Source organism: Astatotilapia calliptera, chromosome 7 (genome assembly GCF_964374335.1).
Source record: "Astatotilapia calliptera chromosome 7, fAstCal68.1, whole genome shotgun sequence".
NCBI classification, from domain to species: domain Eukaryota; kingdom Metazoa; phylum Chordata; class Actinopteri; order Cichliformes; family Cichlidae; genus Astatotilapia; species Astatotilapia calliptera.
The window spans coordinates 6,019,253-6,035,219 of NC_137428.1; the positions used below are offsets into that span (position 1 = coordinate 6,019,253).

The following is a 15,967-nucleotide window of genomic DNA, read 5'->3' on the forward strand; positions in this document are numbered from 1 at the left end:
GTCTGTGTGGAGCGCTCAGTGAATCTGCGTTCGACTACTCCGCCTAGGCTGCACTGTCGAGCGCAGATCCACTGAGCGCTCAACACAGACAGTATAGACAGAAGGAAGAGCGCAGGGCACCTCCCCCACCCTCATTCAGATCTGGCGTTTGGAATTATTTTGGTTTTCATGTGACGTATGACCCTGAAGGTAAGCGAGTCATGGACTAAAGTAAAACAGTATGTTGGATGTGCCATGCAATGCTCAATTACATGGGTGTGTTAGCACAGTTAGCTCGTTAACGTGTTGGCCGTCCAGCCCCATGCACAGGGCGATCGGCGGTAGCTCGTTAACGGAGATTTGCCGTGTTGTGGCGTTAAGGTCATTTCAACGAGATTAACCTGAAAGCACTAGTGGGAACACAACGAATATGACTGCACATTTACGCCGACATCATCCTAGTGCAAAGACAAAAACAACAAGCATGCTACTAACTTTAGCCGAGTCATTTAGACAGCTGTTAGCACATGATTCTCCTTATGCTGCTGAGAATATAGCCCAGAAGAAGCGGATAGTATAGCTTTTATTTTGGAAAGAGCCATTTCTCTGTAATAAACTCTCTTTTCCAAAGATGAGTGATTCCTCAATCAGATACAGGGCTTGCAATATCGCTAGCCCGACGTCCTGGGGCTAGTGATTTTTTTCAGTCGGGCTACCAAAATCTATCTCTTCCCTGCCCGTCGGGCTTTTGTAGGAAGGAAAAATATATGTCAATGCTTTTGCATTCTTTCGGAAATGTAGCTGGGTAATTATGTCATTGGCATCGGTGAGCCACTGTCAATATGTGACATATTGAAATCGCGTTTGAATTTGCGCTTGTTTTTTTTGCTTTCACTTTGCAATCGTGCGAACTGTGTATAGAGAGCGACAGTACTGATCTGTGAGTGATGATAATTTGTGCACCAATTCCTCTGACATCGTCTTATTAATTGTTAGCTTACTACGCAAACATGACAAGTGAAATCTCCTGCAGCTTAAACATGTGAGAGGTTGATCGCGCAGAGAATCGCTGAGCTTATGTGAGTGCGTGTGTAAAAGCAGCAGGATATATATTTGACTACGATGACCTGGATGACTGAGAACCTTCACAGACAGATATATATTTTAGTTCTGCTGAGCCAAATAAGACAGGTCAGGGTGAAGAAGTGACAGCCAAAGAAAAGCTTACCACAAAACGGAGAAGTTATGACAAATCAGACTATAAGGCAAAAAGAAAGTGCAGCTTTATGGTTTCATGGACAAAAGAATTTCTGTGGCTGCAATATGACGAGCTAAATAACCAGGGCTGCACATAAGTGGTCCGCAGGTGCGCATTCGCTGTCAAAATAAAAAACACGCACAAGGGTTAGGGTTAAATTTAAAAACTGTACTTTTGAGTTCAAATATATATTTATAATTTTAATAAATGACAAATTAAAAAGGCATGAACATTTTTTGTATCGAAAAAATATCGAACCGTGACACCAAAGTATCGAACCGAACCGAACCGTGAATTTTGCGTATCGTTGCACCCCTACTAAAAACGCTAATTTAGCGTAGTTTGCCCTGAATTCAGCTTTGACAAACAAATATGATCGACTGTTTCTAGTAGAATTCCAAAGTTGTCATCTTGTACCCTCTCAGAGTACCCCCTCTGTATGCTTGCAGAGACCCCTACAGTAGGGAAACATGCAAAACGGTGCCCAAACCTTTGTGTTTTAGCTTTATTTATGCCTTACACAGCATCCAACTCTTTAGCTAACTTAATAACTTTAGCTAAAGTGAATAGTTGGTCTAATTCAGTAGTGCAGCATTACTGGATCACCTTTGTTTGAAGTTTGCCACATCTCCTATTGAACTTGTTCGCCAGTTTGTGGGTCCAAATCGGAGGAACCTCAGAGCTGTGAGAATACAGTTTAACCAAACCCAAATCTTAAAACACAATTTTTTTTTAATCAGCCTTTTCTTAAAATTTCACGGGTGACTTGAATGACTCATAGACAGGAAAGTTGGGTTACTACCACTCGGTGTTGTGTCTTTAGATGTGCTCTTTCCAGGTAACACCTGTGTTTCCTTGTTCACATGTGCTCTTCATGGCTGCTTTTACTTCCTGTCTGTGTCTGTTTCCTACACTTGTCCCTCCTTGCCCTCATTGGTTGCATCTGTGTCGTATTTGCTCCGAGTCATGTGCGCCTTTCGTTTGTTTTCAGTCTGTCTGTTTACCTACCCTATCTGATCTCCAGCTGTGTCATGTCTTATTTGCAGTCCACTTCTCCTCGTCTTAGTTCACAACACAGTTGTATCCAGTTAAGTCCTCTTCCTGAATATTTGCATGCAAAACATTTCAGTTTTGTCCCTTTCTAGCGTCATTTTCAGTCCATGCCAATAACATATTCATTCATCCATTTCTATTCAGCAATAGGCATCACATAAATCTTTTCGAATGAATTTTCAAGCACATCAAAGGTGCAAAGAAGCATGTATGTTATTTTTAGAACATGAAATGAAAAGCAGAGAGACTCGATTGACTTCTGTAGATGAGATCAGATCATGCATATTTCACATCTGCTGGCAAGTCAGATCTCTAGACTTTGAGCTCCTGGTGTCTTTCAGTTGTCCGCTAGTAAACTGGATAAAGCAGAGCCCAGACGGACAGGCAGATTGATGACCCTGAATAAAACAGGGGTTTCAAGAAATGCTTTCTGAGGTTCAGGGAACCGCATACAGTATTTTTATGTATGTTCTTTCTTTGGAGATCATGATTATGACTTGCTCTCTGTAGTGTTCTTACTAACTGATCATAAGCCTGAGCATCTGGCATCACAAAAATAAGTGGATTATCGTTGGGATTTTGTTTGTTTGTTTTGGGTTTTTGCTTGTTTATTTGTTTTAATTGGATGGATTGCTGGGAGTTCATATCAGGCATCACCAGCAAGTGCATTTTATTCAGTGAAGTGGGATGCAGTTGCATCCTTGGTCCCAGGAGGGTCCCCTGCTCTGTCATTTCCTCTAGCACTACCACGAGGTTTACAATTATGTAATTCAATGAAATGAAAATGCGACAAAATATTTTTGCTACTAAATTTAGCACACACGTTTTCCTATAAAAAGAAATTGTGGTCACTATCTTGGTATTTTACAATCTTTCACTGACTGTGAGTGGGTTGAACACGTCCACTGCTTAACAGGTGAACTCATGATAAAGATTTTACTCATTTTAATCAGGAAATGTCAACAGTCTAGCATTCCAAACCTAGGTGGTGAATATCATCATCCTAAGCACCTGCCCTATAGCTTAACTTGGGATTCTGCTTGATTGTCCTGTTCCTCTCCAGGTTTTTTAAATTTTACACCTTTAGATACAATAATGTAAAAAGAACGTTTTCAACTTAGCACATATTTCCTCCATAGGAATCAAGAAGGTAAGTAGTAGCCAGGGACTGATATTCAAATGCACATGACATTAACATGGTAGCACATGGTAGGTTTGAAAAGTTGCTTCCATAGAAATGACAAGACTTCTGGAACAATATCCTTTGGAAGATGAGACCAAGGTGGAGATGTTTGGATGCTGCATACCATTTGACAAGCATGGTGGTGGAGGGGTGATTATCTGGGTTTGTTTTGCGAACACAGGACCTATGCACCTTGTGGTCATTGAGCCGACCACAAACTTCTCTGTTTACCAAATATCCTAGAGTCAAATGTAAGGCCATCTCAGTGACAGATAAAGGTCGAACAATAATCTGAGTCAACAGAATGGCTGAAAAAGGAAAGAGCTTTCTGCCACACAAATCCCCCACAATGATGTGAACTAATAAAGTCATGCAGAAATTAATTTAGTCATGTTTTTACTGCTAATGTTGGCTCTACAAGCTACTAAATCATGGGATGTACTTAATTTCCCCAGGACTGTGAAAGGCCTGTGCCTCTGAAATTCTGGACTTTGCAAAACAGTGCCTACTTTTATTGAGTTTAAATGATTGCAGAAAGTTTTTTGTACTCATAGCTGCTGTGCAGTCTCTTAAATAAAGCATTACCCACGTGGCATATGGAAACAATGTATCTATTACTGGAACACCAAGTCATGAAAGTGCAGTCACTTCATATCTTACTGTTAGAATGTTGAGCAGCTTGACCTGAAATCTTGAATAGATGCTTAAAATTTGAGTGTTGAATAAGCAGCTTCAGTTTGCATAACCTCAGATGTTTATATTCTAGTTTGTGTTCTATTTTCTTCTTTGCTGTTGATGCTGCTGTGTCCCAGTTTTTTTCTTTCTTGTGGAAACCACATCAGTTTCTGCTTGTCCTCTCAGTGAAAACAGTGAACCACACAGAAGCCACAATGACACAGGACACAAAGCAAGCTCGGTTCGATTTATTCACATATTACCTGCTGCATGTCCGAGTAGCACTGCGGTGATGGGCACAGCAGATATGGAGCAAAAGTGGGACGAGAGTGGCAAAGAGATGGAAGCAAAAGTGCAAAATGGTGTGGGTATTTTAGTGAAAATGTTCTACAGTATGTGATGTTGCTGTGAGTATAGGTACTTTTATAAAGGATGAGTGTGAAGTCCATGAAAAAAATCAAATGTATGCATCTTTTATTTCATTAAAAATATTGTAGTTTATTGCTAGTTTGCCCCTTAATTGCAGGGTCAGTGATTAGAAGTGTCCTGCTTCCAAAGGATGGAGGTGCAGAAGGAATATTGCTTCCAATAAGGAATGAATGTGGCCTGAGATAATGTGCACGTGACACCCAAACAGTAGAACAACAGTTGACTTCTTAAATTTGCAAGTTAGCAAAACTCTTAAGAAGTATCAGACACAGATACAAATAAGACACTGTCCCTTTAAATCTGCCTTCAAGAATTAACCATATTATACAAATATTTAATCGGATTGCTCTAACACTGTGTTCCCTCTCACGCCCCCTTCCCTTGAGAGATGCTGACATCCCAACGTCTCTTTTGAATGCTCCACAGCTGCTTTTGAAGGGTCTCCAACACTACGGTTCTGCTCACAGCAAGAAATCCATTGAGCATGTTCCCTGAACCATTAAAACTATTTGAAGATTTTCTAGCTCCGTTTGGAAAGGTGAACTTAAAAATCTCAACTCAAAAACAAACAGGTAGATTAACTCGAGAAAAACTTGAGAAAAGGTCAGCCTCAGAAGGCAGAAAGCATTTATGGAGAGTAAATCCAGCAGGGTAAATAACAGGATCCAGCTCTGCCTCTTGTCTTTCTGTCACTGCTACTGTTCCTCAAACAATGCATCATAGCAGGTCTTACTACCATCTTGTAAACCTTCCCTTTCACTCTTGCCGCTATCCTTTTGTAACAAATCCACCCTGACACTCGTCTCCACCCACTCCACCCTTCCCGCACTCTCTTTTTCACCCTGCCATTGCTTTGAATTGTTGACCCAAGTTATTTGGATTATCTACCTTGAGTTTTTATCAAGGTAGATGAATCTACTGCATGTTTACCTTTCTACCTGACACAGGACAGGATGGAGCTACAGCACTATGCAAAAGTTTTAGGCAGGTGTGAAAAAATGCTGTAAACAAAGAATGCTTTCAGAAATATAACTGATTGTTTATTGGCCCCAAATGTAATCTGCAGCAGGACAACGAGCCCAAACATACAGCCAAAGTCACTAAGAACTATCTTCAGCGTAAAAAAGTACTGGAAGTGATGGTATGACCTCCACAGAGCCCTGATGCCAACATCATCGAGTGTGTCTGGGATTACATGAAAAGACAGAAGAATGTGAGGAAGCCTACATCCACAAAAGATCTGTGTTTAGTTCTCCAAGACGTTTGGAACAACCTACCGGCCGAGTTCCTTCAAAAACTGTGTGCAAGTAGAAGAATTGATGCTGTTTTGAAGGCAAAGGGTGGTCACACCAAATATTGATTCGGTTTAGATTTCTCTTTTGTTCATTCACTGCACAAAACCTTTGCACAGTACTGTATGTTTTCATGTTTCATGCATACAACAGCTTCGATCTCTACTTTCCAAATGTTGCAGCAGAAATCAAGTCTATCACGGCATCCACAGATTAGTCATTACAGAGGAGAGCAAAACAGCTGTATTGGAGACAGAAGAACAGAACTGCCATAGTTTTGAGAATATTTGACATGTTGTGTATTTAGAGATGCTTATTCGCATTCCTTTATTCTAACAAATTTGAGTTATTATTGCTTTCCTACCAGCTTGAAGCAGTCTGGCATTGCCTTCTAACCTCTGACATCACCGGATCTTTTCCCTTTTCCGATCCTTCTCTCTAAACTCCAGAGATGCTGGTGTGGGAAAATCCTAGTAGATCAGCAGTTTTTGAAATACCCAGAACAAGCCTTCTGGCACGAAAGTTAATTAAATCACCTTTCTTCCCCATTCTGATGTTCGGTTTGAACTTCAGCAGACTGTCTTGATCATGTCTACATGATTAAATGGAATGAGTTTCTACCATTTGATTAGCTGATTAGATATTTGCAGGAAATTGCAGTGAACCTGTGTATCTAAGTGGCTGGTGAATGTATGTATTTATTATGAGGCTTCATTAGAGCCTCTATGTCTAATGAAGGAAAAAGGCAAACACACAAGCCTGAGTGAACAAATAAGTGATAGTGCAGGCAGACAGCATCTAGTGTAAGCCTTTTTGATTTAGAATATATATTGCACCTATGTGCAGGACACCAGATTTTCTCAAGAATTGTACAGGAGGCATCATTTCATATATTTACCCTTGCCCAGCCAATGCCCCTCTGCTTGTTGCTAAGAATTCAAAATAACAACATGAGTTTTGGGAGTTAAATTATTAAATATTGCAGCAATGTTATCACTGCATCAGGACACCTATCCTCAGATGAGCTTTTCAGGGTCCAAGGTTTTAAAGGAAGGTGACTGCAGTCATTGTCATGGGAACTGTCATAAAGTGCTTGTGCTCTGTTCGGAGCTGAAAGCATGTCTAATTGTTGCTCTCACTGTTTGAGCTGAAACCCAGCAGCTTCAAAACATCATTCAATATTGATCTTTGGTGCATAAAAAGCTATATTGTACTTTCTCTAGCATCTCTTATTCATAAGAATATGATATGTGGGCTGACTTGATGACACTTAAAGTCTCATTGGATTGCACAGGTTTGTTAAACAAGCAGTCAAAGTTCAGAGTTGCAAGTTATGAGGCTTCAGGTTTTATGAGGTTATTATATTTTTAAGTTAAGTCAGTTTAAATATGTAGTTTTTGTGCCTTTTATCTTAATTAATAATAATAATAATAATAATTTTTACACATTTTTCTGGAATATTAGAAATAACAGATTGTATGACTGTGGTCTTCTTATTAGACAGAGAAAACCAACTCCGCTGAAGTCATAGTAATGTCATTGTAGGACATGTCAGGTTTGCCTGCTATCATTGTGAAAGTGTGGCGTTTTATAGAAACTGGTTTTCAATGCAGGTGCAGCAAAAGGAGCCATTATGGGAAATGTATAATTTCATGTGTTGGAACTTAAAAACAAATGACGCAGACTGCTCTACCTCAGCTTTTATTTTGGCCATGTTTTAATGTCAGGTATAAGCATTTCAGTAGATGATAGACAGCAGATGCAGAGTAGGGTTATAGCCATTATGAAGCTGTTAATCTGACTATAAGCCAACAATGTTAACAGACACTGAATAAATCGGACTACATTTTTAGTCCACTCCTACAGAAGAACTGCCGTCCTCATGCCTGTATCTCCATCTAGTGGAATTAAATTGCAAGTACATCAGACACAAGAACTAAATACCACAAAACCGACTGCAGAATAATTACCCTGTCACTGAAGTTCATCTCCTGGATTACTTGTATCTTCTCATCAAATAAGCCTGGCTGGACTAGACTAGGGCCCCAAACTCTGTGCAGTTATAACAGTCAACTACAAGCCAAAATGACTTGTTTAAATCAGTTTGGCTATTATATCATCTATGAGTGTAGCTGATATACTACCACCCAAAAATGTAATTATATTAGAACTATGAGCTACTCAGCACTCACTCCTGTACTAATTACAAACTTTGGGGTGAGGAAAGAACCAGAAATCTTGATTACTATGAAAAAGACTATTATTTATGGTAAGAATAAATAATAAATAAATGAAGATACATATTCTCACTGAACCTGGACTCCTCTTTGTGTCATATTTTTCAATCCATGCATACAGTCATATTAAAAAGCAAATACACCCCGAAAACAAATCATCTCGTCTTAAAACGGTGCTAAAATTAGGCAAATACAACGTTTTTGAGCAACAACATGACATATTACACAGTCGTGTTATTTACTGAACAAAAACTGAGCCAAAAATGTAGATGCAGTGTGTGAAAGCAATGATTTTCAACCTTTTAGAACCATTTTTAGTAGCAATAACTTAATTGTTTTCTGTACGACTATCAAATGCTCACATTGTTGTGGAGGAATTCAGGCCCAGTCTTCTTTACAACATTGCGTCAGTTCATTGAGGTTTGTGAGGATCCATTTATGCACCTTTATCTTGAGGTCCCACCACAGCACAAGTCCAGAGTTGCTGCTGTACTTAGGATCGTTGTCCTTTCGCATCACACAGTTTCAGCCATGGCTGATGGACCTCGCATCTGACTCCAGATTACATTATGATCACTGAAAGGTGAAGTGAGTAACACAGGTCATCTGTTCATCTGGTAGTCAGAACTGTTAGTCCGGCGGATATGTTAGGGAGCAAGTGAAATGTGGGAAAAATGGACACAATTCAGTGATTTAAGCAAGTTTGACAAGGACCAAACTGTGATGACCAGGCACCAGGACTCCGGGCAGTGTTTTGCTGGGAAACACTGGGTCCTGCCATCCATGTGGATGTTACTTTGGCACATACCACCACGTATAATCAAAGGATTTTTGCGCACCATGTACATCCTTTCATGGAGAAGGTATTCGTTGATGGCTGTGGCCTCTTTCAGCATTATAATGCGCCTTGCCACAAAGCAAAAGTGTATCAGGAGGAGGAGAACTACAAGTTTGAGGTGTTGACAACATCTTCTCCAGGCCAGTCAGTCCAATTGAGCATCTATGGGATGTGCTGGAAAAAACAAGTCAGATTCATAATGGCCCCAGAATTTCCACAACTTTGTTGGAAATATCTTGGTGCCAGATACCACAGCACACCTTCAGGGGTCTAAAGAAGTCCAGGGCTCCACAGGCTGGAAATGTTTTGGCAGCAAAAGAGGAATTAGCACAATATTAGGCAGATGGTCATAATGTTATGCCTCATGGATGCAATAACTACTTTTATTATTGCTATTTATTTATATAACTTTTAACATTATTTAACATTAAACAGCAGTATGATAACTAATATCCACTTACCAGTAGTATTGTTAAAATATGTCATTTTCTTATCATGAATTAAAAGAATAATAAATTGGTGTTTTGCAATGTTTCACTACTGATCAGCAAGTTTGTTCTCATCCTTAAGGCATTTAAATACAGCAAATATAGTTTAAGTTAGATCAATTTTGTAGTATTGTAGTCATCACTTAGCACTTTATACAAGACCTAATATTAGTTATCAAGGAACTATTTATTAGCGGTGGTTATTATAAAGTTGTATGTGTTTCTTTTTTTATTTGAAGGACAATATTGCATCTTCACTTGTCACCTTGCTGTCATTGTTGGTTCTTACACAACATTCTGAAGGAAGAGCTTCATTAGTGCAATGACACCATGACTCTCACATTTACCATTTTTTTTATTGTAAAGGTGGTTTCTTACAAAAGAGTCACATGGTACAGACATAAAGAAACAAAAGAAAGAGCCCTGTAAATAAAAGAAAGTGACTTCAGAGAAAACATCTACAGAAAACACACCTTTGTGTTGACATTCTTATAAAAAAAATGCAACAAAATCTGCTAAGTAATGCAAAAAAATAAAAATAAAAAATCCCCAAAAGATTTTACAGATCGATTTTATCTTCACAAAGCGCAGTAAAAACAATACATTGGAAAAATGTGTTGTAACCAAGGTCCCAGTAACAGTCTGCTGTACATTGATCTATCCTACAGGTTTGAATACTGTAGAAACTTCTATATCCTCTACAGTACATATGCCTTTTACAGCCAGCAGATGTGTAAGATGTCTAAGACACTTCTAAGGCTCCGTCTGAACAAAGCAGATACAGTCATTTCGCTAGTGTTTTACGACCACAACTACAGCTGATAAAGCGTGATGTCCAAATAAAACATAATCACCTCTGAACATGCTAAAATAAACTCTTCTGACAGAATGAGAGCTATCGCAGGCTTGATGCTACATCAGCTGAAATGACAGATAAACAGCAGTACAGTATATAAAGACTCATTTTAACAGTATAAAACATCTCCACTGAAATGGTCTGTTCATAAGGAAAGTGGTTTTTAGTAATTACATAGCAGTGTCATTTATATGTGTTGGTTAGATAGTGAATGTACGTATGTCCTCAGATTTTTAGAGACTTCTGTGTTACCATCTATGTCTTGCAAAAAAGAAGAAGAAGAAGATTTTCACAGTTAGTTTGCAGTCAATTATTCAATCCGTGGGATTTTTTTCTCACTAGAACCGAAGCTCATTTTTAAAGCAGTGGGTAATACATCCTAAAAATGTTTCTGTTTCCATTATCTGACGTTAAGTTTATTTCATACAACAATAACACTGGAGTAGCACATTAACATTTTGAGAAACAGGCTTCTTTTACACTGATCCAATTGTGTTGGATGTATAAACTCATCCTCTGATGTTTGTGAGAACCAACTTAGTTTGTTTAGCCTGAAGTCTGAAAGCAAGGGGAAGACTTATCCTGGCTCTGCAATGCAATTGCTGTTTCACTGTCACCCTTACAGTGACTGCACATGTCCAAAAAATAGCCCTTCACAGAGCCCAGTGGAAACTGGTGTGCACTAAACATTTTACATAATGAGTGATGTGTCATTGAACTAGACACACTAGAAGATGGATTTTGTGCTTTTTGAACAGAGCCACTCAGTGCGTTTTCTCATTGTCTTTTATGTAGTTTTCATTTTCCCTCAGCCAACCAGGTAGAAGTTGCATCCTTTTACCACACAAACTAAGAGTAATAATTAAACATGGCATTACTCCAGACAGATCACAACTTCACACTCGGTCACAATCCCGGCTGATTCCCTTCTACACATTCATCCATCCAGCTTCTCCACTGTCACTACAAGCTGCTTTGCAACTGCCTTCCACCCTGCTCCTCCTGTTACCATGTGTCTGACCTTATAGTACAGATGTACTTAATATTCTTTTGAGTATACTAGCTCTCACTGAACTAATATTTTTCCTGTGCAAGAAATCTTAATATTACAGTAGCACTGGATGAAACACTAAATCAAAGTAAAGTAGTATCACAGAATTAATGGCATTTAATGGTCAGATTAAAGTTGTCTGGTAGTGTTATAGGAGGCATCTTAATAGGGACAAAGCAGGTTAACATATTTCCAATACAGAGCGTGTAATCCACTTAGCTAATGCTAATTTTAAATTCTCCCCAGTAGAGCCTTTACATAAACAGTACATTAAAAGTATCCAGCTTTCATTAAAATGCTCAGCTCCTGATTTTTAGTAGCTAAATCAATGTTTTGTAGGTGCTGCAGAGGACAGGGAGATATTGGTGAAAATACACAGAAAATACTTTCCTACTAGGAGTAAACAAAACCCAACTAAAAAGTTAAAGTTTGTTGCAAAATATGTATTAGGTTACTTTAGCGTCAGGTTTCTTTCTTCTTCTTTTTTTTTTGCAGGACACAGGCTTTCTCTAATACTTCCACTATGCTCTAAAAGGAAAATAAATCAACCCAGCTAACTAAATGTCCACAAAATCGTCACTAAAACAGCATGTCATTATGTCTTATTCTTCTTATTCCTTCCCTTTCTTAAATCCTTACTTAAATCCTCAGATTTTTCCAATAATAACCCATAATAATCCTGTACGTCTCCTCCCAGCTACATAAAAAAAATCAATCTCTGTCACCACTGTTTTTAATGAATTCTGATTTTCATGTTTAATCCACTGCACACCTCCCTGCCTCTCTGTAGCTTAGCAGTGCCCCCTAGCATTCCCGAGCGTTACAGGCACGGATCTCCTTCCTGTCCTTACAGCCTTTGGACTTTGTTCTTTTCTTTGCCACCCTGAAACGCTCCTGGATCCCTCCCCCGCACGGTTTGGTGCACTCTGTCCAGCTAGACCACGGCTGCATCCTGCAACCTGATGGAATAAAACAGACTCTTAGTTAATAGAAAAAATTACAAGGAAAAGCAAAATATCCAGAAATTGCATGAACTTAAACATTTGTTCATTATTTCTCTTATACAGAGGCTTCGATCTCAGAAGGAGAGACAAATCCCTTCGGTTGCGTCAGGAAGGGCATCTCGTGTTTTTTAAGAGCAAAAAGAATGATCGGCCAAATCAAAACATGTGGAGCTATCTACTTTAACAGTCTCTTGTGAATAAGGGAGCAGCTGAAAGTAGCTTCACTGAACATCTCTGCTCTGTGTATTCTCATGCTTGTCTGCACTCTTGCTCGACCCTTTGCATCGACTATCTTCTGTTGTGGACATGGATGCTAAAGACTTAATGTCTGTGCGTCACATTTGTTAATGTGGTATATTTACATATTCTATATTTCTATCAGGAAACAACTTTAGTTAAAACAGGTCACAAAATCAAACTCAGGCGATGTCATCGCGAGCCAATGTAACCTCATGGATCTGTTGATACGGTTACTCACGTCTAACTAGCTAGGTCCCACATGGAGCCATGCCACCAAAAACAAACAGCTGCAGATGGACATATCAGGGTTTGTCTAGTATCTCAGTCCTGACTTAAATTGCTTTGCTGGAATAAAACAACTAACCATCTAAAACATCGGCTCGTTAAAATGTCTAAATGCTACATGAAGCAGTTTCAACAGACTACCACGACCAACCTGGCACCTCTTCCTCCTTAATCGGTTTTCGCCGACACTTCCGGAGCTTGCACTTCTTCCTCTGGATGGTCTCAGGACAATAGCTGCCTCCAAACTGTGGCTCCACTTTGATCATACGGGTCCGAATGGTGTGTCCTTTACCACAGGTCTTGTTGCACTCTGACCACTCTGTCCACTCTGAGACCATGCAGTCGACAGCTAGATAGATGGAAGGAAAAAAGGAAGAGAAGAGGAAAAGGTAAACATGGAGGGAAAGACAGGAATAAAGGCACAAAATTTAAAAAGAGCTACTCCAGGATTGGTGAGCTCACTTGACCTCATTATCTTCTCCCTGGCGTTTACTTAGTGTGCTTTTGTCTTGACTTTGTCGGTTCATTGTTACATAGCCCTTAAATATTATTATTATACCATTTTTCTATTTCTATATCCATTTCTTTCTTGGTTTTTGCTTGGATCCTGATTCAGTGCTGTCACCAGCATGACACCATGAGTGCTGATGAACATTTACAGTTACAGCCCAGAACAAAGAGTCTGGAAAAAAGAGAGTGTTGCACACCATGCTAACTGCGGACTGCGGACTATAACGGACTATAAACGACCAGCTTCTTCAATGATGAATGCAGATGCTTCACTGGCTGATGAGCTGAACACGTTTTATGCTCGCTTCGACGCCGCAGCAATTAAAACAACAAACGGCTGCGCGTGCTCGGAGTGCACCAGTGAAGAAAATGCATTCGTCATCACGGAGCATGCCGTGAGGAACACCTTCAGGAGGGTGAACACCAGGAAGGCAGCAGGACCAGATGCAATCCCTGGCCGGGTCCTTAGAGCCTGCGCTGACCAGCTAGCACCGGTGTTCACGGAGATCTTCAACCTCTCCCTGGCCCAAGCTGTGGTTCCCACGTGCTTCAAACAGTCCATTATTGTCCCTGTTCCAAAGAAACAACAGCCCGCTTGCCACAATGACAACCGTCCAGTAGCACTGACTTCAGTTGTAATGAAGTGTTTTGAAAGACTGATGAGAGATCACATCACTTCTTCACTTCCTGCCACCATCGACTCACTTCAGTTTGCTTACCGGACTAATCGTTCCACAGACGATGCCATATCTCACCTGGTCCACACATCCCTGAGTCACCTGGACACTGGCAGAGGGAGTTATGTTAGGATGCTGTTCGTGGACTACAGTTCAGCATTCAACACAATAATTCCCTCTAAGCTTTTCACCAAGTTGACGGATCTAGGACTCAGCTCATCACTGTGTCAGTGGATCCTCAACTTCCTCACAGACAGACCCCAATCAGTGAGGGTGGGAAAACAAGTCTCCCCCTCCATCTCACTCAGCACTGGAGTGCCTCAGGGCTGTGTTTTAAGCCCCCTGCTGTACTCACTGTACACTTATGACTGTGTAGCCACATCCGACACCACCTCCATTGTCAAGTTTGCTGACGACACTGCTGTTGTGGGCCTGATCTCCGACAACATCGAGACGGCCTACCTGGAGGAGATTAGGAACCTGGAGACCTGGTGCCAGGAGAATAACCTCCTCCTAAACATCAGCAAGACTAAGGAGCTGATCGTGGACTTCACTACAAAGCAGGCGAGGAATTACAAACCCCTCATCATCAGTGGCACGCCAGTGGAGAGAGTGGACAGTTTCCGATACCTGGGTGTCCACATCACTCAGGACCTGTCATGGTCCTGTCACATCAACACCCTGGTTAAGAAAGCCCGTCAGCGTCTCTTCTTCCTCAGAAGACTTAGAGACTTCCATCTGCCACTGAAGGTGCTCAAGAACTTCTACTCCTGCACCATCGAGAGCGTCCTGACGGCAAACATCTGCACCTGGTTTGGGAACAGCACCAAGCAGGACAGACGAGATCTGCAAACGGTGGTGCGCTCGGCAGAACGCATCATTCAATCAGAGCTCCCTGACCTGCTGTCCATCTACACCAAGTGGTGCAAGTCCAAAGCTAGGAAGATTATGATGGACCTCTCCCATCCCAACAATGGACTCTTCTCACTATTGAGGTCTGGGAAGCGCTTCCGCTCCGTTAAGGCCAAAACAGAGAGAATGAGGAGGAGCTTCTTCCCCCAGGCTATTCGGGCCCTGAACCAGGTGTAGGACTGGACTCTCCCACACACGTCACCACACGCACCACCACACATTTCCTATAATCCTATAATTTATAATCTTTATAATCTCTTCTGCTATTTGCACATTCTTTACTGTAAATTCCTAAGTTAATTTGTAAATTCTGTAGTAAACTGTAAATTGTAAATATTGTAAAACTTTTCTTCTGTCATTTAATGGTCGGGCATTGTACAGCTACAAGCATTTCACCCCCATGTCATACTGTGTATGGTTGTGTGTGTGTGACAAATAAAATTTGAATTTGAGTTTGAAATTTGATAACTAAGGCTACGTTCACACTGCAGGCGAAAGCGCATCAAATCCGATTTGTTTGACCCTACGCGACCCATATCCGATCATGGTCTGACAGTGTGAACGGCGCAAATCCGATATTTTCAAATCCGATCTGGGTCACTTTCGTATGTGGTACTGAATTCGATACATATCCGATGTTTTAGAAAGCGACTGCTGTTTGAACGGTCATGTCGCATTAAATCTGTCTTTTACGTCACAAGACAGACGCCAATTATCAGCACCGGAGAAGCGCCCGAGAAGACATCGCGAACGCTTCCTGGCCATCCCGTGTAGATGTCAGTGAAACTGTTGGGAAGACAACGTTGGAGAAACGTGATAACTTTATTTGTACTGTATAATCTGCAGATTCTGACAGAAATCTGCAACTATCCTTTGAAGCACCGCTCCTCTAAAACAGCAATAAGGATCATTATTAGGTTATTTACATTATTATGTAAATAACAAAATAACTTAAAGCAAAAATTGGGAAACGTAAAGTCGGAAGTCTTTATATTAACGG

General features: G+C 40.5%; 1 protein-coding gene across 1 annotated transcript in view; it reads right to left on the bottom strand.

Moving 5' to 3' along the window:
• Positions 1-11,814: 11,814 nt before the first annotated feature.
• The window catches only part of spon1b (spondin 1b), a 118,584-nt gene continuing 114,431 nt past the window's right edge, over positions 11,815-15,967 (bottom strand). The window contains exons 15-16 of the mRNA XM_026172776.2: positions 13,020-13,217; positions 11,815-12,298 (exon numbers count right to left, since the gene is read on the bottom strand). Coding sequence (XP_026028561.1) covers positions 12,144-12,298; positions 13,020-13,217 — 353 coding nt within the window. The 3' untranslated portion in view covers positions 11,815-12,143. The remainder of the gene's footprint in view (positions 12,299-13,019; positions 13,218-15,967) is intronic.